This window comes from Eretmochelys imbricata, chromosome 16 (genome assembly GCF_965152235.1).
Source record: "Eretmochelys imbricata isolate rEreImb1 chromosome 16, rEreImb1.hap1, whole genome shotgun sequence".
In the NCBI taxonomy this organism is placed as follows: domain Eukaryota; kingdom Metazoa; phylum Chordata; order Testudines; family Cheloniidae; genus Eretmochelys; species Eretmochelys imbricata.
Genome location: NC_135587.1, coordinates 4,095,379 through 4,121,027, shown reverse-complemented (window position 1 = coordinate 4,121,027; position 25,649 = coordinate 4,095,379). Strand labels below are relative to the sequence as shown.

At 50.6% G+C, this 25,649-nt stretch overlaps 1 protein-coding gene across 1 annotated transcript in view; it reads right to left on the bottom strand.

The window, feature by feature from the left end:
- Positions 1-674: 674 nt before the first annotated feature.
- The window catches only part of CCDC183 (coiled-coil domain containing 183), a 28,052-nt gene continuing 3,077 nt past the window's right edge, over positions 675-25,649 (bottom strand). The window contains exons 4-14 of the mRNA XM_077836225.1: positions 24,976-25,193; positions 23,907-24,051; positions 13,579-13,701; positions 12,870-12,995; positions 11,320-11,380; positions 9,908-10,008; positions 8,657-8,817; positions 7,681-7,846; positions 2,593-2,721; positions 1,803-1,899; positions 675-811 (exon numbers count right to left, since the gene is read on the bottom strand). Of these exons, the coding sequence (XP_077692351.1) occupies positions 675-811; positions 1,803-1,899; positions 2,593-2,721; positions 7,681-7,846; positions 8,657-8,817; positions 9,908-10,008; positions 11,320-11,380; positions 12,870-12,995; positions 13,579-13,701; positions 23,907-24,051; positions 24,976-25,193 (1,464 nt within the window). The remainder of the gene's footprint in view (positions 812-1,802; positions 1,900-2,592; positions 2,722-7,680; positions 7,847-8,656; positions 8,818-9,907; positions 10,009-11,319; positions 11,381-12,869; positions 12,996-13,578; positions 13,702-23,906; positions 24,052-24,975; positions 25,194-25,649) is intronic.

Here is a 25,649-nt window from a genome sequence, read left to right as displayed (position 1 = left end):
CGGCGCGCGGGACAAGAGAGTGACCCTGACGCACACCGGCCCGCCGTCCCATCCAGCCCCGCCCACTCAGCCATGCCCCGGCTCCGCATCCCGCCCCTCCCCACCATCCTGCCCAGCTCTGCCCACGCAGCCCCGCCCCCGCCGCACTGGCCCCGCCCCCTTCCCGCGCGTCAAGCCGGGCTCGCGCACCGCCGTCCTGTGGCGGGAGCTGGCGGGGCCGTGCGGGCCGCGAGCCCGGCCGCGGGGTGGCGGGCGCTGGGCGCTCGCGTTGGCGCGCGGGCCAGGGGCTGACTGGCCCGGCTGGGTTGTGGACTTTCCCGCTCTCAGAAAGAGGGAGCGGGCCCGAGTCGCCTGCAGTGGGGTCGGGGGTTCCCTGTCGGGGTTCCCGGGGCGGGCTGTCGAAGGGAGACGGGCCGCGGCGTGGCCTCCGGGCGGGGAGCTGGGGTAGCCCTGGCCTTCTGCTGTGGAGGTGGCTTGTTTTTTCCCCTGCATTTCAAAGGTGATAACCCTACTCAGCACCTGACAGGATTGGGCCCTCCCCAGCCCAGCCGCGGCGCTGACAGCTTCCGTGGCGCTGAGTGGGCCTGGGCAGCATGAGGCCAGCCCAGCAAAGTGAAGAGCTTTATTAAGTCTGAAATAAATTTGCTTGTGGTGTGAGATGGTGGCACTGGGCCTTAGGTGCCTTTCCGGCCTCCTCGCTGCTTCTTCTTGGCTGCCTTGGTCATGGTTTCAATCAGGCGCCCACCCTGCTTTTTGATCTCGTCCCGGTTGGGCACGTAGCTGTGGTCAATGTCAGCAAAATCAAAGGCATCTGTAAAAGGACAAAGCCTAGTGAAGCAGGCTGGGAAAGCACATGGCACTGGAGCAGCTGCTGCTTTTCAGCTGTGACACATGGGGCTAAATCCCCAGCAGAGGTCCCTAGTATTAGGGCTTATGGCGTCTTTGTAGGCCTCAAGCTGGCAGTGGGCAGCACAATCACATCAGCTTGAAGAAATCTGGTGCTATCCAGCAAAGCACAGTTGTCAGTACATTCATTGCAAGCTACATTCCCATTCCCAGTGCCCTGGACTCTGAGCTGTCAGGACTCAGCTCACTAAAATAACTGCAGTGTTGCCATCTCTCATGCCATATGATGTTTTCTATAAAGCTGCAGCTCCTGGAGCCATGTGATTATGTGTGAATCTCAGCTTTCATTTAAAAGAAACCTAAGTTTCTAGCTGTAGTGGTTGCGGAATAAAGCTCAGAAACTTGAGGCTCCAACAGCAGAAGGTGAATAAACAGACCTCAACATGAATTAGTCTTTAAAATTGCATGAGGTTTAAGGCAATCTGATGCCGTTGGAGGCCTGACTCCTCATTTTTGATGGGGATAGCAATGCTATAACTAGGCAGGAGAATGGCGAGGATGTACATAGAAGGTGAGAGATATTTACCCTTGACTGGAGGTTTCAGAGGAGCAGCCCATAGGATTCACCCATTTCTTACTCTCCTACCATTTTGAAATCCCCTAGACTGTAGTGAGAACCCTTGGCCTTGGAGGGAGGGATGTGGCTCCCCACACACAAACCATGTGAGCCGCAGGACTGACTGGCATCTCCAGTTTTCTAAACCAGCACCAATTTTGTGTTAGTCAGTGGGGGTCCATGTCTGATCCTTCAGTGGAATGCAGTTGATGGGACTCTGAAGTTACAGAGGATGGGGAGGCTGTTGCGAATGTTGGTGAAAGCTCTCCCCAGCAGCTGGCTGGGATCTCCATTCTAACTACAGGTCCTCAGTGCTCTCCCAATTCCAAGATCTTCATACCTCTAACGGCGGCATCTTCATCCTCAAAAGAAATCTTCAGGTTCTGACGCTCATTCCTTGTACTTTCCTCCAGGAAATTCCTAACTTTCACATAGGTCTGTAAAAAAACACTTCAGTTTAAATATTGCATAGGTGGGGAGGGGGACAAGAGGGGGGCAATGGACACAGGGTATGTCTACATTTCCAGCTGAAGAGGTAATTTCCAGGTCAAGGAGACATACCCGTGTTAGCTATTTGCAAGCTAACATGCTAAACATGGAGCATAGCCGCGGAGGTGCGAGCAGTGAGTGAGGCTAGCCACCGGAGTACAATCCCATCAGAGACATGAGACATACTCAGTGTGGCTAGTCTTAGCCTATAGCCCAGGAGGGGTCAGCTAACCTGTGTGTAAAGCACCACTAAACTCTGGAGGCTGCTGCGATCACAATGGTGCAATTCATGGCTGGGACACGGAGTCTCTGGTTGCTAAATGTTGCTTCTTGATATCCCTGATTTGCACTATTTTTACTGCATGGTGCTCAGATGCTGCTTGGCAGGGGCTTATACACACGTGAAACAAGTGAAAGATAAGGGCAGCTGCAATGTGCCTGGGAGCTCCTGGCAAGTTACCAGTGCAGCCCCTTTGGCTGGGCAAAGTTTGGGCATCAGCATGACTGTGTTCTGGGACCTCCTCCAGGCTTTAGAGAGAGGAGACCTACTTCCTGGGGACTTCAGTAGCAGTGCCGCTGTCCTGTTGCCTGGGCCCCTCTCAGGGGAAGGCCCCCATGCCTGACCGGGAGGAATAGCACACCTCATTGTTCTCCTCCCTGCTGAAGTTGTAGGATGGAAGGTTGGTCATGACCTTTGTCAAGTGCAGAAGCTTTGTCTCACAGAACTGCAGCTTGTCGTAAGCGTCACTGGTGTCCACGCAAATGTCACCCTAGGGGCAAGGAGACAAAGTGATACAGATGATGCTGCCTCCTGAGATTTCTTCCAGGACCAGTGTCTGGGGTGCAGAGGGAGCCAGCAAGTGGGAACAAACACCCAGGAGGTTCAGGACAGGTGATGAGAGTCCTCGGCAATTGGGGAGGCTTGCCCAGGCTGGGTGCTGGGCAGAGGGACATTTATAAAGTGCCTTTCCCTACATGGCTGCAGCCACACCAACTGGGATGTGTTTAAATTAGCATCCGAAAAGCATGTTGGATTTGTGCCCAAACAATAAGAATGGGGCATTTGCCACCTAGCTTCAGCCACACACTGAGCCACACGCTGAGCTTGGCCACCCAGCTTCAGCACTAGGCTCTGCTGAGATCCTCAACTCCCCCTGACCTTGACCTCTCCTGTTCTTTCCAAGGGGCAATGAAAGCTTGTTCTGCCATGGTTGTGTACAGTGAGATTCCATGGTCATGCAGAAGTTGCAGTGCCTTCTCTGTCTGCAACTTTCACATTACTGAACACCTGAACCCCAGCCTCAGCGAAAGCAAAGGAGGCCTGGAGCCCTCCTGCTGCAGAGAAACTGCTGGGATATATATATATCTCGGTTCTTTGCCTTTGTTTACTAGGCCTTCTACCCACACAGTTCCAAAGATTCCATCGCTATTAGGGCTGTCGATTAATCTCAGTTAATTCACAAGATTAACTCAAAAAAATTAATTGCGATTTAAAAAATTAATCATGATTAATCACAGTTTTAATCACAATGATAAACAACAGAATACCAATTGAAATTTATTAAGTATTTTGGATGTTTTTCTACATTTTCATATACATTATATTCTGTGTTGTAATTGAAATCAAATGGTATATTATTTTTTATTACAAATATTTGCACTGTAAATATGATAAACAAAAGAAACAGCTTTTTTCAATTCACCTCATATGTCATAAATATAAAGGGAAGGGTAACCACCTGTCTGTATACAGTGCTATAAAATCCCTCCTGGCCAGAGGCAAAACCCTTTCACCTGTAGAGGGTTAAGAAGCTAAGATAACCTCGCTTGCACCTGACCAAAATGACCAAAGCTGGGGGGGAGAACAAAGGGTCTTTCTGTCTGTACGATGCTTTTGCTGGGACCAGAGCAGGAATGCAGCCTTACAACTCCTGTAAAATTAGTAAGTAATCTAGCTAGAAATGCGTTAGATTTTCTTTTGTTTAATGGCTTGTAAAATAAGCTGTGCTGGGTGGAATGTGTATTCCTGTTTTTGTGCCTTTTTGTAACTTAAGGTTTTGCCTAGAGGGATTCTCTATGTTTTGAATCTGATTACCCTGTAAGGTATTTACCAACCTGATTTTACAGAGGTGATTCTTTTACTTTAATTCAAATTCTTCTTTTAAGAACCTGATTGATTTTTCATTGTTCTTAAAATCCAAGGGTTTGGGTCTGTGTTCACCTGTACCAATTGGTGAGGATTATTATCAAGCCTTCCCCAGGAAAGATGGTGTAGGGCATGGGGGGGATATTTTGGGGGAAGACGTCTCCAAGTGGTCTCTTTCCCTGTTCTTTGTTTAAAACGCTTGGTGGTGGCAGCATACTGTTCAAGGACAAGGCAACGTTTGTACCTTGGGGAAGTTTTTAACCTAAGCTGGTAAGAATAAGCTTAGGGGGTCTTTCATGCAGGTCCCCACATCTGTACCCTAGAGTTCAGAGTGGGGAAGGAACCTTGACATCATACAAGTACCGTAGTGCAATCTCTTTGTCGTGAAAGTGCAACTTACAAATGTAGGGGTTTTTGTTACATAACTGCACTCAGAAACAAAACAATGTCAAACTTTAGAGCCTACAAGGCCACTCAGTCCTACTTCTTGTTCAGCCAATCGCTAAAACATACAAGTTTGTTTACATTTACAGGAGAGAATGCTACCTGCTTCTTATTTACAATGTCACCAGAAAGTGAAAATAGGCACTTGCATGGGACTTTTGTAGCTGGCATTGCAAAGTATTTACGTGCCAAATATGCTAAACATTCATATGCCTCCTCCATGTTTAGGCCGCCATTCCAGAAGACATGCTTCCATGCTGATGACGCTCGTTAAAAAAATAATGCGTTAATTAAATTTGTGACTGAACTCCTTGGAGGAGAATTGTATGTCCCCTGCTCTATTTTACCTGCATTCTGCCATATATTTCATGTTATACCAACCTTGGATGATGACCCAGCACATGTTCATTTTAAGAACACTTTCACTGCAGATTTGACAAAATGCAAAAAAGGCACCAATGTGAGATTTCTAAAGATAACTACAGCACTCGACCCAAGGTTTAAGAATCTGAAGTGCCGTCCAAAATCTGAGAGGGACGAGGTTTGGAACATGCTTTCAGAAGTCTTAAAAGAGCAACACTCCAATGCAGAAACTACTGAACCCGAACCACCAAAAAAAGAAAATCAGCCTTGTGCTGGTGGCATCTGACTCAGATAATGAAAATGAACCTGCGTCAGTGCGCACTGCTTTAGATCGTTATCAAGCAGAATCCGTCATCAGCATGGACACATGTCCTCTGGAATGGTAGCTGAAGCATGAGGGGACACATGAATCTTTAGCGCATCTGGCATGTAAATATCTTGCAACACCAGCTACAACAGTGCCATGAGAACACTTGTTCTCACTTTCGAGTGACATTGTAAACAAGAAGCGGGCAACATTATCTCCTGTAAATGTAAACAAACTTGTTTGTCTGAGGAATTGGCTGAACAAGAAGTACGACTGTGTGGACTTGCAGGCTCTAAAATTTTACATTGTTTTATTTTTAATGTAGTTTTTTACATAATTCTACACTTGTAAGTTCAACTTTCATGCTAAAGAGATTGTACTACAGTACTTGTATTAGGTGAATTGAAAAATACTATTTCTTTTGTTTTTATACAGTGCAAATACTTGTAATAAAAATAAATATAAAGAGAGCACTGTACACTTTGTATTCTGTGTTGTAATTGAAATCAGTCTATTTGAAAATGTAAAAAACACACAAATATTTAAATAAATGGTATTCAATTATTGTTTAACTGCGCGATTAATCTCACAATTAATCACAATGAATTTTTTTAATCGCTTGACAGCCCTAATATATATATATATATTGGTTCTTTGCCTTCGTTTACTAGGCCTTCTACCCACACAATTCCAAAGATATCTATATCTATCTATCTATATCTATATCTTTGGAATTGTGTGGGTAGAAGGCCTAGTAAACGAAGGCAAAGAACCAATTACATGACGGAATGAATTATAAATGGTTGCCTATGATTTCTGCAAATTGGAGTTGTTTGTTGATCCAGAGTCCCATGTGAATATAGACGTGGTTTTTGCTGGCTCCCCGCATCTTATGATCGAAAGGAATCTCGACTGGCCATCGGGACCATTCTGACCTTTGGACTCTGGTATAGTATATTTGGGGCATGAATGTGGAGTGAGTAAGGTTTGTTTTGTAATCAATAAAGAGCATTTAGAGTATTATATACAAACACTGTGTCCGGTATCTGCCTGCTTCCCATCCCGTAGAGAGACTTTATTGCGGGTCTAACAAAACCCTTCAAAATATGACCCAGACATAAACTGATGCAGGGAGGCCTGCCTGAGTCTGCAGCCAGCCAGCACGAAGCATGAGCTCTAAGCGGAGTGAACTGCCCCAGTAATCTTTAGGAGGGGAATTACTGTTTGAGTGGAGGGGAAGAGAGCCCTTTTAGGTGATGTCTGCACTGCTTGCATACCCATTCTCTCATCGAGCTAGTACACATACAAATAGCTACGTAGCAGTGGCTGAGCCAATGCCAGGTGCCCCAGAGGGAATTGGTAAGGAACTGTACAGGCAATCAAGTGATCCATCCCCTGTCGTCCAATCCCAGCTTCTGGCTGTCAGAGGCTAGGGACACCCAGATAGGGACACCAGAACAGGGAAGGCCAAGAGGCCATGGTTTGTCCACTTTTCGCCATGGCCCTGGCCCCTGCCCCTTCTCTTCCCCATGAGGCCCCGTCCCCCGGCCAGCTGGAACCTGGCTGATAAGAGTGTCCAGGGAGCCTGGGCAGCTGTGGGGAGCTGCAGACCATCCATCTACCCAGGGTTGGGAGGCCTGAGAGCAGCTTCCAGCCTGTGTCCTCGTCTCCCAGACCCCCCACTCCAGGCAGATGGACACTCTGCAGCTCCCCACAGCGGCATAGGCGGCTCTTACCATGGCCCAGCTGCAGCTCTTTGGCCCCCAAGGGCCTTCCCCCAGGTCAGGCAAGTTGGAGCCGGGTCAGGGTAAGAGCTGCACAGGCAGCTGTGCCCCCCCCCCCACTTTTAGGAAGAATCTGTCACCCCTGCACCCAGAGCATAGGGTTGCATCCCTGACCATCCTAGCTATTAGCCACCGTTGGACCTCTCCCCCCTGAACTTAGCTAATTCTTTTTTGAACTCTGCTATAGTTTTGGCCTTTGGAAATGGAAAGAGCATGCAATCTGCTATGTCTGAATGTGACGGGGTCTACAGGCCCCACACTGAACCAGGTCTGGGAGCAGAGCAATGCTGAGCTAGGCAGGTGCAGGGCACATTCCCAGTGGAAGAACAATGTAAAAGGACACTGGTAGCCCAGAAAAGCGGGGGAGACACAAGGTGGGCACACCAGGCTGATACTGAGAGCTGTACCAGAAGTGGCAACAGCTATGTGAAGGCTGCTGTAGCAGCATGGAGAGCGAGCGTGCAATACACTGCCACGAGTGAGGAAGAGTACCGCTTCTCCGTGGGAATGACAAGGTGGCGATGGTGATGTAGTGGGTTGGGGGTGAGCCTAGTTACAAGCTCCCAGAGCAAATGACATGATGCTGAAGAGGTAGGAACAGAGAGCCCTCTCCTGCCCAGCCCAGCCCAGCTCTGCACTGCACTGTGATAGGAAGGGCAGGAAGAAGGGGATTTAGGGCACATACATGGCCAGGCACAGTGATCCCGCACAGGCGAATGAGGAGGTTGTCAACGCCATTTTCAAAGCTGAGCAGAAGCTCCTGATTCTTCTGCGTTTGGGTGTGCACCTGGTGTAGCCGGACCTCTTCCTCCTCCAAATTCTTCTTCAATTCTTCCTCCAGTTTCCTAGAGCTAGAGGGTGACACACACACATGCACACCCACACACATGCACACCCAGGCACACATGTTCCATCACACACGCACACACACAGGGCCCAGGAAGGCTGTTATTCATTCGGATTATACTTATGGAGCCCCATCCACACAGCATCTGGATGCTCTTTACATGGCTTAGGTAAGCGCTGTCAGACACTGTACAGGAGCACACATGCCGCGAATCCTGCACCACAGCAACGTTAAAGGGCAGGCAGGGAGGAAATCTAACCAGTGGGCACCTTGACCGAGATTCTGGAGCCTGCAGCTGGGTGGCAGCCTGGGCCGTGAAGTGCATCTTACAAGGCCTGGCTTTCATGTGTTTCCAGGAGGGGCAAATTCTGGAAGTGAAGGCCTGCTGCTGAGAATGCCGTGCTCCCTCCAAGAGGGACCCTGGTTCTGCACAGCTATGTGCAGTGGCACTTGTGGGTCTCGGACACATACCAGAATCCTTTGCCCCAGCTGCCATGTCATCTCTTTTGCAGCACTGCTGCAAACAGCGCTCAGGATTCCAGCGGAATCAAAGATGTGCCCTGCAGAAATGCAAAGGATGAAGTGGGGGGAAGGGGGCAGGCTGTGAGGATTTAGAGGACATCAGATCCCATCCTCACACCCAGGGCACCAGTAGTTATGGGACTGGCACCAGCCATGGTAGAAAATGCACCCTATGAGCCTGAATGGCAACATGTACCCTCCGGTCAGAAGCTAAGTCACCAGGGTGAAGAGCCAGGAGCAGATGGTGGCGGCACAGAGCCCAGCCAGCACTGTGCACGGGGTAAATACGTACCTTATGGAGCTTGGGGTCTGATGGAATTTCAGCTCAGCACGTTCCAGTTCCAGCTCCTTCAGCTTGGCCTCCAGCTCCTCATGCTTCTGCTCACACTCCACTATCTGCTGTTGCAGGTTCTCCCCAGTCTTCTGCTGGGCCAGGAACCTCCCTGCGATGTCCTGGCCAGGAGGAGGCATCAAAACAAAATGCATCAGACCAGGAAGAATACAGGACCTATGAGATCCCAGCTCCACTCCCGGAGCGTGGGGGCTTCCACCAGCTAGCCAGCCACGCAAGCCACACCCTGGAGCATGTGAGATCAGCACTGCCCAGTTACAGGGATAGTTCCCACTATTTTGGGGGATCATTGGAGGGACTCCTCAGTAGGAGCAGTGCAGCAACAGGCTGTGGCTTTGGGGTCCCACATTAGACCTCAGCAAAGCCCCTTAGATGTTGCAGGTGACTTCTTAGCCCTTGTCTAAGGCCATCCCTGCCAACTAGGGCCTGGCATCAGTGGGCCAGATTCTGAGCACTGGAGTCACTCCTCAGTCCTTAATCAGGCAACAGTTCCAATTCAGAGCTGACTCTGATGCCTCTTTTCCCTTCGCGCATGTCCCAAGAGTCTTGTCCCTTCACGACACAGTGTCTGCTGCTACCTTAGCTCTGAAAATCAAACTGCTCTAGTGAGCTGGAGCACATGGGGAAGGGAAAGGAGCAGCACACTGTCCAGCCACTCTGGGCCAAGGCAGAAGGGGGCTCAGACAGCAGCTCCCAGCACACAGGATGCCCTGAGGGAGTCACCAGGATGCTCTCAGCAGTCAGGGCTGTTGAGAGAGACAAGCACTCAGCTCTGGGTGAGTCTGCTCAGGCTTCTGGGGATACCACTCCCTAGACGCTTCAGAGGGTCAACACGGGCATAAGCATAGTCACGCTGGTATAAATATTACATCCCCTTAGCACAGGCACACTCATGCTCCTAGCAGATCCCGGGCCTGGCGGACAGGACAGGGACATGGGCAGGGCATGGGGGAAGCTATCCATACCCAGGGGCACCGGAACAATTTGTACAGTGGGGGTGCTAAGAGCCACTGAACCAAAATGTAAACCCTCTATATGATGAAAACCACTTCAAGCCAGGGGGTGCAGCAGCAACCCCGAACCTCTAGTTCCAGCACCTATGCCCACACAGGACAGGAGCTTTCGGCTCCAGGGCTGACAATCCAGCATTACCTCCCTAGTAGCAAAGCCCCCAAGCCCTGAGTGCCTTACCCAGAGGTGTGAGCACTGCACTGCACACTTTATCTTGTCTACATCAGATGTCACTTGGTCTTGATACTCAATCTGGGCTTTGGAGGCCTCCAGCTTTGCACCTAGGCATGGGGAGGAAGCAGCAGAGAGAATACCAAAGTTATATCCCCCAGCCTGGGGCAGGCTTGGTGGCCAGAGGAGGGGATGGAACAGGGGAGGTGTGCAGGGGGTCACAGAATGACATCCAAACGATGGCCAGGGGTTGGAGCAGCAGGAATGAAGAATCTATGGGCAAGGTATAAAATAACAACTAAGTTCAGATAAGAGCTAAAGAGACATTCCCTAAAACCTCCCAGAACTCCCCCCCACCAAACACACACAAATCTACAGCAACATGGCAGGGGACAACCCACTTGACAAATGAAACACTAGGTTAAGCATTCCAATACAAAGACAGGATCTCATTAGCTAATCATGCCCTGCTCCTAGCAAGGTCTGTCTCCCTCTTTAATGCCACCCTTGAGCCAGGTCCGTCTGTCCGTCCCCATGCAGGGCCAAAGAAGAAAAACCCTTCCTGGTATGCAGGGGCCCAGAGGTAGCTCCCCGAGGTGTAGTGACAACCGTGTCAAAAGGACCAAGTATCACTATTAAATTTGTATGGGGTTTCCTGGTTCTGCTTGCAGACTAGCTAGGCTAAGGGGGCTCTGTGCAAGGGAAGTGTGCAATCTGGCCCTTGAGTGGCCAGTCTGCAGCCAGCCAGTCTAGAGTGAGGTGGAGTAAGTTGTGTCTCTCTGCCACAGGGAGCAGCCTGCTTTGTCTCTCTCTTGTTTTGGTTCTTGTGTGTTATTGTTCTGGATTCTAAGAAATAAAGTTGTTTGACGTTACAATTTCCAGCAAGAGTATTTATGGTTTTTATCTAACTGCTCTATGTGTGTTCCATGAAAATAACACTCCCCACACAGTGGTGCCCCACCAAGAGGCTTCAGTGATGCAGGGAGCCTGGGGTTGCGCTGAATTTCACCCAGGCTTGGGGTCAGTGCTGTCCCCAACGACCTCAGCAAGAGCAGGATGAGGTTGCGTGGGAGCAGACATCTCCCAGCCAGAGCTGCCAGTGATGAATACTCATTGAGTGTGTTCTCTGGGAAGAGACCTCAGGCAGAAGAGAAATAGCCACTCCCAGAAACCAGGATTGCCCATCTCCAAGCTGGACATTCACATCCCCTGCCTGACACCCTGCCTCAGGCAGCAGCCAACACCTGTTTTCAGAGGCCTTGGGATGCTGCATGAGCCCTCAGCAGGCTGCACCCTGGAGCAGCTCCCAGAGTTACGAATGCTAAGCCATCAGGGTACTGGGCTCCAGTCCTTCCTTTCCATCAGCATGTGCACAGCAGAGGAAGCTTCCAGTAGCAGGCCTGGCCGAAATGCAACCTCACCTTTCAGCGACTCACGCGATATCAGGCCTGGGAAATCCACATTGAGCTCTCGCCTGGCTTGCTGCAAGGGAATTAGAAGCAACCGAATGATTCACCGAAAAGCCTGGGAGGAAATGAGGCACCTGGACCATGCCAAGCCAACTTGGCCTCAGGGCAGAGCCAACCCAAGAGGTTGGGTCCCTGGTAATGATCCAGACATGTAGCTTCTCTCAGCCGGGGGGATCCCAAAGCACTTTATAGACAGGGGCCAGGTTCTGGCTAGATTAGGTGCTTGTCTGGCCCCCATCACCACAGTGTCTGGCTGCCTCCCAATCTCTAATGTTTTTACCCTGTGTGGCAGTGCAGGAGTATTATCCCCATTGTACAGACGAGGAGCTGAGGCCCAAGGACTTGCCTATGGTCACCCAGGGTATCTGTGGAGGAGCAGGCAGGTGAATGCAGGTCTTCCAGTTCCTAGGTCAGCACCTGAACCATGGGATGATCCTTCCCGTCAGATCTCACGTCCACCAATGTAACTCCAGAGTAAATCCACTGTCGCCTCCCAGTCTGAGGCCCCTTGTACCTTGCATTGTCGCTGACACCAGGGAAGAGAAACTGTAAAATGCCACTGTTGTGTTTCACACCCACTCTGCCAAGGTGTCAGTCCTGACACAAGTGTAGGGTCACAGGGATCAGGCCCACCACACGTGGCCATCAGTCATTGAGTCAATGCACCCATCCTGCACCAGCAACCTCCTGCAGCTTTCTGGCTCGGCATAGAAGGACAATTTCTCCAAGGGACCCTGAAGGGGGAGCCTTAAGTAGGTGAATGTCATTACCCAAGCTGGGGCCTGCCCGGCACCAGGGATAACAACTCATTTCTGGTATGAGGAAGAGGATGGTCCTGCAGTTATAGTACAGCGCTAGGACTCCTGGGTCCTAGTCCCAGCTCTGCCACAGGCTCATTTTGTGACCTGGCAGAAGTCACTGTCCCTCTCTGTGCCTCAGTTTCCACACCTGTAAAGTGGGGATAATGGTACTGATCTACCTCACGGGAGGTTGAGAGGCTTCATTCTTTCTGTTTGAAGACCCATGACTGGAAGGAGCGATGAGGGCAAAGGATGATTGTAACCAAGAGCCAGGACTTGGGTTTCTGGCTCATCCAAAGAGCACCATTTCCAGCAGCAGCCCTGCTGACTCAAAGGAGAGAATCGCCTAGGACAGGTCCATCTGCAGCGGCTGGAGTCAGGGCAAGGGCTACATTACCCACACTGCTCCTCGGGAGTTCACTCTCCCACCCAAGCACTGGCTGTGCTAAGCTTCTGGGAGTTGAAGAGACCCCAGCCCAACGCCGCACTTTTCACATTGGATTCCATAAGTCAAGCCACAGGAGTTGATGTTCACTGGGCAGCTGCTCACCCCAAAGGCATCCTGTGCTAGGGGCTGTCAGGGTCGAGAAGGCCATAAATATTCCCCTGCTGGGGCAAACTTCCCATTCATGATCCCCAAGCCAGGCACACAGCGTGAGCTCACTTGCCCTTCTGCGCCCATAGCTCACGTGGACTCACCACTCTCCTGTGCCGCTCGCTCGCATCCTTGACCCGGATCCTGTCGATCTGCTTCTTTTGGAAGTTTAGGGAATTCTCCCTGAACTTTCTCTCTGCAATGAACTCAGTTTCCATATTGATCATGTCCACCTGGAGTGTGGCACAGTCAGGGAAGGGAATAACAATCATCACATCAATAAAGCCTCTTCCATGCCAAAGTATTGCACAAGCTGCATCCCCACAGCACTGCTACAATGCAGCCATCTCTGGGGCAGAGGGTGGCAGACAACTGGCCCATAGTGCACTGCACAGCATGGCCAAGGATGCCTTGGCAAGCCCCTACATCCTATGAAATGTGCCGTGGGATCTTTAGAGCCTGGGCAGGGCAGCCAGGGCCTCAGCTTTTAAGGTCTTTTCCAAAAGATTCTCCACAAAATAAATTGCCAGGGACACTGAAGCAGCCAGGGTTTGAACCCGTCTGGGTATTTCATACCTAGTACTTTCAGCAAGCTGTCCCCAGCACCCAGGTGTGGGGTGGCTCTAGGGCAGGGGGAGCCTGGTGGGCACTGGAATCCCCCACTCAGTTTGTTCTGCTCTTTATGGCAAGAAAATTAACCAGAGTAGGGGCCTAAGTCATTCCTAGAAAGATCACTGCATGCAACAGATGCTGCAGCCCTTGAGCCAGGACCTCTCCCAACATGCCCAGTACCTGATTCCCAAGCAGAGTTCTCACCTTGGCTGCTTCTGTCGCTTCGGTGGCATCCACAGCCATCAGTCTCATGCCCTTCAGCTCCACCTGGTAGACTTCTACCATGTGCTGAAGGACGTTCAGCTGCAAAGGGAGCTGGGCTAATTCCTACGCACAGAGACACAGACAGCAATTCTCACGATCTATAGCACATGCTGGTGCAGTACAACCCTGTGCCCCCACCCAGCATAATGGAGAATAGGGGAACCAGCTCTGGAATCAACAAGGAACTCAACGGCAAAACTCCTGAGCCAGATTCTCGCCTGCACAACATGGGTAAGGGGAAGGGGCGTTGGATGCTAAGGGACCACAGACCAACTAAGAACAACTGTAAGGGAGCAAAGTTTCACCCCATCCTACTCTGTTTCCCCTCACTCCCATTACATCTCCTCTCTCTCCTGACATTGGTGTGGCAGAGCCGGCTCCAAAGAAATTCACAACTGGCCAGATCATGCCACACCTAGTACCACTCATGTCAAGAAATTCCCAACTGGCCAGATCATACCCCACCTAGTACCACTCATGTAAAGAACAGGGGCTTGGGGTGCTTTTAGCTCCCCAGAATCTAGGGATTGCATTAATAAATCAAGGAGGCACAGAGTTTGGAACCAGAGCTTGTTTAGCTCACAAATTTAGTCCTGGCACAAAACTGCTCACAAAAACATAAAACAGGAATAAAAAGAACAATTTACAAATGTGAAAAAGTTGCAAACAATGATTTTTGCTCTGCATTGCTTGCAATGAATTCTTCTGCAACATCTGTAAATTATCAGCTTTGTCCTTGTGTACATGTAAAAAATCACACACCATTGAGCTGTGATTGTCCCATTGTGGATCAAAGCCATAGTTTAACACGCTGAAGAGTGCTGAAACTACCTTCACTTACACCATTGGTTGCTGTTCCAGCAAAATCAGGTATATCAACTTCACTGCTTTGGAAAACAGCCAATGTTTGGTTTGGCAGAGCAAGCTGAGATATTTATGAACAGCCTTCACCAATCTTTCTGTAAGATGACAGTTGACTTGAAATAGATGAGGCTGAGTAACCAGTTGATCATGGTCGAAATCGGAACAATACCTTTGTAGCACATCTTGAAATTGCGTCCCTGTTACAGTTCGTGTTGTTATGAGCGTATTATTTTTAATAATTTGTAGCCTCTCTGTTCAAATCTTGATTGAACACTAAACGTTGTAAAATAAATTACTTTGAAATAGATGTACTTATCAAATTTCTTTGTGTATTTGGGTAGCTGAGTTCACCTGTTCCTATTTGCATTTTCTTCAGAACTTTTCTCTTTCTTGGAAGCTTGTGCCTTCTATCTTCAATTTCAAACTTCTCTGGCAGATTTTCTCCCAGAGTAAGTTGTAGTTTTCATCCGATTGGATGGACTGAAGTGAATTCAGTGTCATTTTCATATGGGATTGACCTTCTATTGCTGAAACGTCTGACCCTTGCAGAATATGATACATTGTCTACTGTTTTTAGGACTTCTCAACCTAGTTCAATACCAAGAGGAAATTTAACTTTTCCATTTGAATTCTGAGCTCTAATTTCAGGATCTTTCATTGCGTCCTTTGCAACCTCTCAAGTTGTCCACAGTGAAAAGTAGCTCTCAAATGAAGCCAATGCTTCTGCACAGAGAGTCCATTGCTGGACAGAGGACACAGATGTTTGGTGGTGTACTGAACACTTCATATTTTATGTCCTGAAGTACAGCATCTTGTTGGGGTGACTTTTTTACATCATTTTGTAATTTCATAAGTGGTTTCAAGAGTATCTTTCAGGATAGAATTGTCACAGACATTGCAACCCCATGCAGTAGCTTTGGGGATCATTGTATTAAACTTATGAATGGTTTCTATATGTTTGAGTTCTGCTCCGGGGGACGGTTACCACAGCGCCTCCAGAAACTAAAAACAGAGGGCGTGGTTACTCCTGGGGATTGGAAACAACCCCAAAGAAGCACCACCCTGGGGTGGTTTGCATATACTGGCTCATGCTGGGTTTTCCACAGATTAGAAAACAAAGAAAGGGTTTTTGGTATAAAAGGATGAGCTTGAACTGATCCAGGGCCTTCTCTCCAATCTGGCAAATGGATGTGAACTTTTGTCCAAGGGGCCCCAATCCTGCTGAAGGGTTGGGAGGACCTTGACCTTTGCCCCAAAAGACTGAGGGTGACTCCTGGTATAATTATGGGTGTTTACATCTGTTTACTGTTTTTATACTTTTTCTCTGTGATGCTTTTACCTCAAGAATAAAGGTGCTTGCCTAGAAAGAGCTGGGTTATAGCTTGTAAGTGTTGACAGTACACTGGTCATCGCCTTCAGAGACAAAGCAAAGCACAGGGACTGGCCTGCAGGCAGACTGGCTTGCTGAGTATATCACAGTGTAAGGCAGGGAGCTGTGCAGAATTAAACCCCCACTCTCCCAGGCAGAATGAAGTGGGACAAAGGACCCTACCCAGAGACAGGTGATGGCTAGAAGCCTGAAACTTTAAGTGCACACCCTCCAGGGGGAATACAGGTGCAGTTACCTCTGAAACTGCAACAAGTATTATTTTTAATAGCATCCTGACATGCTTATGATTCCTCCTGTTGAAATCTGGTTGCTGCACCTGATACAACCTGGCATATTAATGGCACCAACCCAGCATTGTCCATGACAGTTGTTGATCCTCAGATTTAGGCACAATAATACCTTTAATAACTGATACCATTACCTCTGTCAATGTGCAGGCCACATTGTACAATGCAATGAACTCCTCATGCACATTCGTATCATCACCGACATATTGTAGGCATAAAGCCACTTGCTCTTTGTTGGAGAAATCCGTTGTTTCATCCATCATCACGGTACACCTCTGCCCAGAAACCCTCTCAGAAATCTGCCTTCCCACTTTAAGAGCCACCATGTCTATTAGCTCATTTTTAATAACTGAGCTTGGGAATTTGTCTTGACTCTTTTTCAGCCCCTTTGAAATACCAGAATCACATTCTGTCTGCAAGCAATGCAGCTGAATACAGCTACAGTTGAACTCTCCAGGTAAGGCCCATTTTTGGGTTGTTCAGTATAAGGGTCTTCCAATGCAAGTCCCTGTCTGGCAAGATACCACGTATGACTTAGTATTTCCATTAGGATCTTCTGGTTTTATTCTTTCTTCTGAGAGTACTGAAAACTTAGCATGACCCTGACATTCTCTGGGTCTTTTGAAGAACATCAACCACTGAGCCACTGAAAACCATGAAACCAAGATGAGCAGAGAAAACAGCCTTTTCCCCAAAGGGATCTGCAGGGAAAGACTTATGTCATGGCTGATGAGATGTCTCAGAAATGCTAGCGGGCATTTGGTTTCTGTTACAAATGATAGTGAGACAGCTTAGTTTTATAACCAGCAGGGATTGATCCACTCCTTGGTTGGAAGCGTTGGTTCCTCCTGTTTTCAGTGATTTCATTTCAGCCTTGAAAATATCCACTTTGTTTCTGTACTTCATGCAGTCACTGCTCACTTAGTGAGAAAGGCATAGGATTGCAGAATTGAAACACACACACACAATCTCTCCCAGTAAATTGAAACATTTAGATGGCCTCTTGGTTTCTGAGTCACTGTGTGCTTTAGAGGTCCGTCTAGAAGGAGGCAGAAAGAAGAAAGGGAACAGCCTACACCTGATCTGTTGGTTACTGAATGTAAGGGGACTGTTGGCCCCTTACTAAAACTCATGAGGTTTTTTTGGTTGGCCATCTCCCAGTACCAAAAGGAAGGGGAAGGGAAGGTGGGAAATCAGGACCCTGAGACTGACAGTCCCCAAGAGCAATGGGGAGAGGCCAATGCTTCAGATCAGTCTGATGGACAAGGTGGGTGGGCTAACGAGGGAATCAGAAGACCAGGGGGGTCCTGTCCTCCAGGTGAGCTGGAATTGCCTGGGTCGGACAGTGTTGAGCCAAGATAAGGGGAAAGCAGGGGCCCGAGCTGAGCTGTGGAGCAGGGCCGTGTCAGCCAGAGAAGCAGCCCAGGGAGCAGACCTGCAATGGGAGCAGAGGGACCAGAGGAGCGGCCCAGGGAGCTGCATTGAAGGCAGAGCAGCATCAGGGCTGTGGCACAGTGGGGCTGGGGCTGGGGCTGGAGCAGTCTGGAGCTGGGTGCAGGGAGCTGCTGGGAAGAGTGCTGGGGGACCCTGGGCAGGGGGCCTAGCGCAAGAAGACACCCCCAGCCAGAGGCCTTGCAGGCCAGACTTAGAGGGGGAATGTAACCCCGATGGGGGAGCGGGGCTGAGGCTGGGAAGAAGGGTCCTGCCACCTGGAGCCTGAGGGCATGTGGCCACCACCAGAGCAAGTATCCAACCCGCAGCATCCCTGCACCACAGCCAGGGCCTGGGCAGGGGCTTGGGCTGGGGGAGGGACAGACTGTGAACTGCCCGGACACTCCAGAGACGCTGGTTGTGACGTCCCCGGGCCACAGAGCGTGGCGACGGGTTTTCCTTTCACCTTTCCCATTTTTTCCTTATTTTTAAAACTGATTCCTGTTTAATAAATTGAATTTGCTTTGAACTGTATGGAACGATCAGTGGGTCAGGGAAGCATCCAGAGCACAGAGAGCACGCCGGAGTGGGGGCACCCTAGTCTCTGTCCTGTGTGACCACAACAAGGTGGGGGGTCGAGCCCCCCAGGAATCCTGGGCCCAGCCTTGTTGGGGTTATGAGGACTCTGCCACCCAGGAGAGTGGAAGGGAGCCCTCGAGGTCAGGCAGGCCTCGGGGTAAAGGGAGTGGGAGCGAGGACTCAGATCCTTTCGCTAGCCCACTTCACTGGTGTAGTGTGTAAGCAGGGAAATTCCCCACACTAATGGGACCATTCCCCCGCTTACATGTAGCAGGCTTTGCTCAGGGCCCAGTAGACCTAGTAGTCAATCTGCGGCAGTCTCTCCGAGCCTTGACTCAGTTCTTCCAGGCACTCTGGGGGCCCAGCAGCCAACCCACAGTTCGTCACCTGCCACCCAGGAGGCCAGGGGAAGAGAGAAGGAAGCACAGGAGGACCTGGCCCCTCCTTGTCCCCCAGGTCTGGCCCAGGGCCCAAGCAGAGAGAGGCAAGGGGTAACTCAGTCCCTTCCAGTTGCCATTCCAGCTCAGCCTCCCCTGGGCCACTTCCTACCTTCCCTGTTTCCCTTCAGTTTGGGGCATGGCTCCAGCCTTATGTCTACACAGTCTTGCTAGTTGAGGGCTTCAGTTGAGGTGGGGGGGATGTTTCCCAGCTCACCCTCAGAGTCCAGTAGTCCCCCCTTAGTTGCAGGAAGTGGATTCTGGGTGAGTCTGACTCACAGTCCCAGTCCTTCCTCGATCCATTGCTCTGCTCAGTGGCTGCAGCCAGTCTTTCCTCCTTGCACGCTCCCCACTCCCTCCTGCCAGACTGCCAGGGCTCCATGCCCAGCAGCTGTTGCGGGAAAGGCCTTCTTGGCCCAATACTGCTCCCCCACTCCTCTGCCCTTAGTGGGGGCTGTCTTATGCTGGGAAGCCATTCTTCTGTTCTCTTTACATGGCCCTCGGGTGCCTCCTCAACCAGCGACTCTGACAAGAAGAGGGAAGCTGGAGCCCTTTGCCACCCAGGTGAAGGATCCTGGGCCAGAGGCTGCACAAGAACAGGTGAAGGATCCTGGCACTTAGATGTCTGGCCTGGCCTCCCCTATCCCTTTGTGAAAAGAGCACATGCAACTCGGCACAGGGCAGGAAAAAGAGAAGAGCCAGTCAGGTGGCTCTGGGAGCCAGCCCCAGAGGAATGGCCACTGGCTGGACCTGTCTCAGGTCTCCTTCATGAGAGAGGATCTGGATTCCAAAGTCCTTGTGCACCGAAGAAGAGAGAAGAGAGCTGCAGGAAGAGGGGGAGAAGCACAGATGGGGGTCTCACCCAGGCACTCAGAATTCCCCCTCACAAGAAGAGGCCCTGCTTGCTGAGCCATTTCCCAGCCAGGGAAGAAAGGAGTCAGAGCCTGGCACAGGAGAAACCTTCCCCATCCCTGATGACCAAGGGCCAGCTAATACCAAGGGACATGAAGCAACCCTCAGAGTCCCCCCTGGATTCAAGAGAACAGAGTTATCAGCAGACTGTGCCTACTACAATAATTACATCATGTCAGAATGAGAATCTGCAGCTGTTATTTGATTATTTTTCACTCTAGCCCCCTTCCCCTCCCCCTCCAAATAGACAGGCCTTGTCTACCCCTGCAGACGGTGCAAAGGGGCAGAACGAGAGCTGACTCTGGATCTTCAAAATACAGTTGTGTTTTCCAAACAGCTCCATACAGCATGCTTTGTTGTCCTCTCCTTGAAGCGTTACCCCCTGCAATGCTGCACACCACCTGCTTCTGGTTTCTCAATGCCTGCCAGACTGCAAATCACACCCCCAACAGCTCCTGGCTTTCTCACTGCAGCATTGCCCAGCCCATGCTTTGCAATAACATACACTACAGCAGAGGTTCTCAAACTGTGATCCGTGGACCACCAGTGGTCCACGAGCTCCATGCAGCTGGTCTGCAGATAGTTCCCTCTAAGGTGCGCGCCTGGATGGCCGCACACAGGCGTGGCTCCACTAATTAGGTGCTTGGATCCTGGGGAAGATGCACATGTAAGGTGAGGTGGTGGTCATGGGGGGGCAGGGGGCAGTGGGGAGAGAAGGAGGGGTGGGGGGAATTTGGGAAGTGCAGTTCTGTGGTGGCCAGAGAAAAAGGTGACCTTCCCCAGCTTCAGAGCTGCAGCTGCTGGGGAGAGACGGCCCTCCTTCCCAGCCCCAGCTCAGGGGCTGCTGCGGCAGGGGAGAGAGGGAGAGACCCTCCTCCTTCTTTTCCAGCCCCAGCTCGGGGGCTGCTGCAGCGGGGGAGAGAAGGCACATCCATCGCATTAGAAAGGTAAGACTACTGGTATTAAAATATGAGTTTTGTACTTTTATTTGTAGAACAAAAAAAGGGTAATTATTAAGGTTTTTTTTATATAGTGCTTTTATCCAAAGCACTTAACAATAGTTAGCTAAGGTACAAACAACATTTGGAAAGATCATTAAGTAGTCCGCCAAGACCCTCAGCAATGTTCAAGTGGTCCGCAAAAAAAAAGTTTGAGAACCACTGCACTACAGATTTCTCGCCACATCACTACATGGACTGCACACTGCAGATTCCTCACTGCATAACTTCATGGATTGCACACTGCAGATTCCTCTCCACAGCCCTGCATGGACTGCACACTGCAGATTCCTCACCGCAGCATTGCATGGCTTGCACAGTGCTGATTCCTCACCGCAGCACTGCATGGACTGCACACTGCAGATTCCTCACCGCAACACTGCATGGACTGCACACTGCAGATTCCTCACCGCAGCATTGCATGGCTTGCACAGTGCTGATTCCTCACCGCAGCATTGCATGGCTTGCACAGTGCTGATTCCTCACCGCAGCACTGCATGGACTCCACACTGCAGATTTGTCTCCACACCACTGCGTGGACTGTTCTCAGCACACTGAATCTCAGAGATGTCTGCATTTATCGACACAAACTGGTAACATGCATTGCTTGGATTTTTTAACAAGACACTGTTTACACCGACATTCAGCATTGGTGACTTCCCAGGACATGAATGTCTGATTGCCTTTTAGACCAAAAATGCCTTTCCCAAGATGAGCCTATTATGATCTGCTGACTTCACCATATTCCCCAATTCTAAAGCTCTCAATCCAGAATGAAAACACATCAGCAGGACTGCGGCTTTTCCAAACATGCGCCAATCATGTTATTGTTCTGGCAGCCCCAGCTTGCACCCTACTGTGGAGACATGTAAGGACAATAGGCAGCTTCTCCAAAGAGATAGGTTTGCCACCCGTCCGGTTTTCTCCGAGACAATCCGGGTTTCAGCTCGTGTGTCTCGGGGCCATTGGACAGGCCCTGGTGTCCGATGTTTTGATCTGTGAAGAAGGTGGCAACCCGAGGTAGAAGGAAGGAGGCAGCTCAGCAGCAGCTGCCGCCGCTGCCTCCTGCAGTTTGTGGCGGCACATGGTGCTCAGGGGCAGGGCCTTGGGGGAAGAGGCAGAGAAGGGGCAGGGCCTCGAGGGAAGAGGTGGAGCAGGGCGGAGCCTTGGGGGAAGAGGCGAAGTGGGGCAGGGCCTTGGAAGGAAGAGTCAGGGCAGGAGGCGGGGCCTCGGGTATCTGATTACCAGCCATTAGAAAGGTGGCAGCCCTCCAAAGAGGGCCAGCATGGGGCTTGGAAAGGGAGGCCATCTCACATATCTGGGCCTGTAAATCCCAGAGCCAACTCCCAGGGATAAGGCTGTGGTCCAGGAGACAGGAGCTGGTCTCAGTGAGATGATTCTCACTGGACCAGCACAAGTCCATGGGGCCGGATGTGCTGCATCTGAGAGTGCTAAAGGAGTTGGCGGATGTGATTGCAGAACCATTGGCCATTATCTTTGAAAACTCATGGCGATCGGGGGAGGTCCCAGACGACTGGAAAAAGGCTAATGTAGTGCCCATCTTTAAAAAAGGGAAGAAGGAGGATCCTGGGAACTACAGGCCAGTCAGCCTCACCTCAGTCCCTGGAAAAATCATGGAGCAGGTCCTCAAGGAATCAATTCTGAAGCACTTAGAGGAGAGGAAAGTGATCAGGAACAGTCAGCATGGATTCACCAAGGGCAAGGCATGCCTGACTAATCTAATTGCCTTTTATGACGAGATAACTGGCTCTGTGGATGAGGGGAAAGCGGTGGACGTGTTGTTCCTTGACTTTAGCAAAGTTTTTGACACAGTCTCCCACAGTATTCTTGTCAGCAAGTTAAAGAAGTATGGGCTGGATGAATGGACTATAAGGTGGATAGAAAGTTGGCTAGATTGTCGGGCTCAACGGGTAGTGATCAATGACTCCATGTCTAGTTGGCAGCCGGTATCAAGTGGAGTGCCCCAAGGGTCAGTCCTCGGGCCGGTTTTGTTCAATATCTTCATAAATGATCTGGAGGATGGTGTGGATTGCACCCTCAGCAAGTTTGCAGATGACACTAAACTGGGAGGAGAGGTAGATACGCTGGAGGGTAGGGATAGGATACAGAAGGCCCTAGACAAATTAGAGGATTGGGCCAAAGAAATCTGATGAAGTTCAACAAGGACAAGTGCAGAGTCCTGCACTTAGGACGGAAGAATCCAATGCACCGCTACAGACTCGGACCAAATGGCTCGGCAGCAGTTCTGCAGAAAAGGACCTCGGGGTTACAGTGGACGAGAATCTGGATATGAGTCAACAGTGTGCCCTTGTTGCCAAGAAGGCCAATGGCATTTTGGGATGTATATGTAGGGGCATTGCCAGCAGATTGAGGGACGTGATCGTTCCCCTCTATTCGACGTTAGTGAGGCCTCATCTGGAGTACTGTGTCCAGTTTTGGGCCCCACACTACAAGAAGGATGTGGAAAAATTGGAGAGTCCAGCAGAGGGCAACAAAAATGATTAGGGGACTGGAACACATGACTTCTGAGGAGAGGCTGAGGGAACTGAGATTGTTTAGTGTGCGGAAGAGAAGAATGAGGGGGGATTTGATAGCTGCTTTCAACTACCTGAAAGGGGGTCCAAAGAGGATGGATCTAGACTGTTCTCAGTGGTAGCTGATGATAGAACAAGGAGTAATGGTCTCAAGTTGCTGTGGGGGAGGTTTAGGTTGGATATTAGGAAAAACTTTTTCACTAGGAGGGTGGTGAAACACTGGAATGCGTTACCTAGGGAGGTGGTGGAATCTCCTTCCTTAGATATTTTTAAGGTCAGGCTTGACAAAGCCCTGGCTGGGATGGTTTAGTTGGGGATTGGTCCTGCTTTGAGCAGGGGGTTGGACTAGATGACCTCCTGAGGTCCCTTCCACCCCTGATATTCTATGATTCTATGATTCCAGGTAGAGACTGGCTTGAGCCAAGACTCTGGATCCAAACACCCAGGAGCTGTGGGGAAGTTGCAGTTTACAGCTGAACACTATGGCTGGTTTATCTCTAGCCGCAAAGCAGACCCAGCACAGCAAGATCATTAGTGCAATCAGCTTCTCTTAAACAATGCACCTGGCACCTAATTTCCAGGTGGACAAGGGGTTGTTTTGAGTGATCCCCTCTGGCCAATGCCTGGAACTGCTCCTTTATGCTACTCCATGGTCCATGAGTTGGGTTCTAGTCCCATCCCACAACTGTTTTGCTCTAAATTAACGAATTAGAGCTTGATCCTGCCCACACGAGTGGGGCCCTAAGGTGGCATTATGACCCTGTTTGGGGCATACGGTAGCCTGGGGAGATCATATGGCGGGGGGGGAGGCTCACATCCTTCAGGAAATCAACCATCTTCAGATACAGATAATAAATCTTTTCACCAGTCCTGATTTTCATAAGCATTTTCTCTGTGTTATTCTCCAGCTGACGAATCACCTGCAACAGAGAAGGATCTTGTTTCGCTTTGCTGGGTTGCCTGGAACATGAGACTGCTCCTGCGGACCAGATGGGCCAACTCAGAGCCCTGGGGCTGGCTGCAGAGCCCTCAGGAATGGGGAGGACCAATTGGTTTGGTGCTCCAGTAGACTTATATTCATTTAAAATCTCTTTTTGACACAGCCCCGGGGCTCTCCTCTGGGAGGTTAGGATTCTTCCAGGCTGCATTGCCCTTAGCCATGGACTGAAGCCCAGCATCCTCCCCATGAGAGGCCACTGACTGTGTGAGCTCCTTTCTTCTGGCGGCTACAGGGGACAGGAGGGATACTGATAATGGATTCCAGCTAGGGGTGACAGTGGGAAGGCTGCATGCTGCTGGTGTACAGAGCAGGGCAGCCAGCCTGGGAACTTCTGGGTGCATGAGCCCAGGAAATGGGGCTTCAGACCTGCCTTTCATCTCCTCTCTTTGCTGCTCCTGCCCAGTAGCATTAGTAGGTTAGTTTGTACTGGGCCCAGGTTCTCTTCCGCTGCGGACTTTACGGTACTAGCGGTGCAGCGGAAGGACTGGGGTCAGTCTCTGCAGCCAGGGGAAGGTCTGGGGTCACTCTGTGGCCACCCCTCTGGCTGAACTAGAATTGGAGATGGACTCCCCAGGGAGTTCCTCATCCAGGCCTCTGCAGCTGGAACAAGGTTCCTGTGATGTGGGGCCTTCACGGTGCAGAAGTGCAAGTGAGCACACAGGTGCATGTATGGCCTAAGTGTGCACATGCATGAGTGTGCTTGGATGGGTATGAGTGCCCATGAAAACTGGGAAGGACATGGGGACTGTCCAGAGCTAACCATCATCCAAAAAAGCCACATCTTGGGCTGGTTCCAGAGATGCCCATGCCCCTACAGGTCCAAATGAAGTCAGTTGGACCTGTAAGTTCACAGCCCTTCCCGGGACCTGGCCCATTGCTATTACCACAGATTTCTGGCATGCACAGTCTTCCACTGGAGCTGAGCCCTTATCACCTGCTGTTGTATCTGGCCCTGTCTGTCCACTCCTTCCATGTCTGCCAGGTGTCGCAGCTTTCTCTGCAGCCCCTCCAGCATCCCGCCCCGCTTCTTCACCTCGTACAGCAGCACATTGTGCACGTTCATTCTGTCAAAGATGGAGTTTTGCAGCTTCTCTCGGGCGGCCTGAAAGAGACACAGTGGCACTCAGGGAGCACTGAGTGGGCTCACCCACGAGCAGCCTGCAGAGGGCTTGGCCCCAAGTGAGCTTCTGAACCACCCCACCCTCAGCCAGCCCAAAGGCAGCCTTGCGATAGGCAGAGATCCCAAAGGGAGGAGAGCCAGGGATGAGGTGATGGCCACAATAGCTGCTGATTGTGCATGGCATGTGCCCAGATACCACAGTGACAGGAGCAGGATAAGCCCTAAGATCGATGTCAGACAGAGCCTCGAGCTGGAGTCCTGCTGGGTGCAGGCTGGGAGATCTGGGCTCTGGGGTGTGGGTTTGGCCCAGTGTAAAGAGTGGGACCCGTCACTGGAGCTCATGCAAGCTGTGACACACCAGGTAGGAATCCATGCAGGGGCTCTTTGCAGAATGCAGATCTGGGTCTGAAAGTCAATGGAAAGTCTGATGCTTTAATC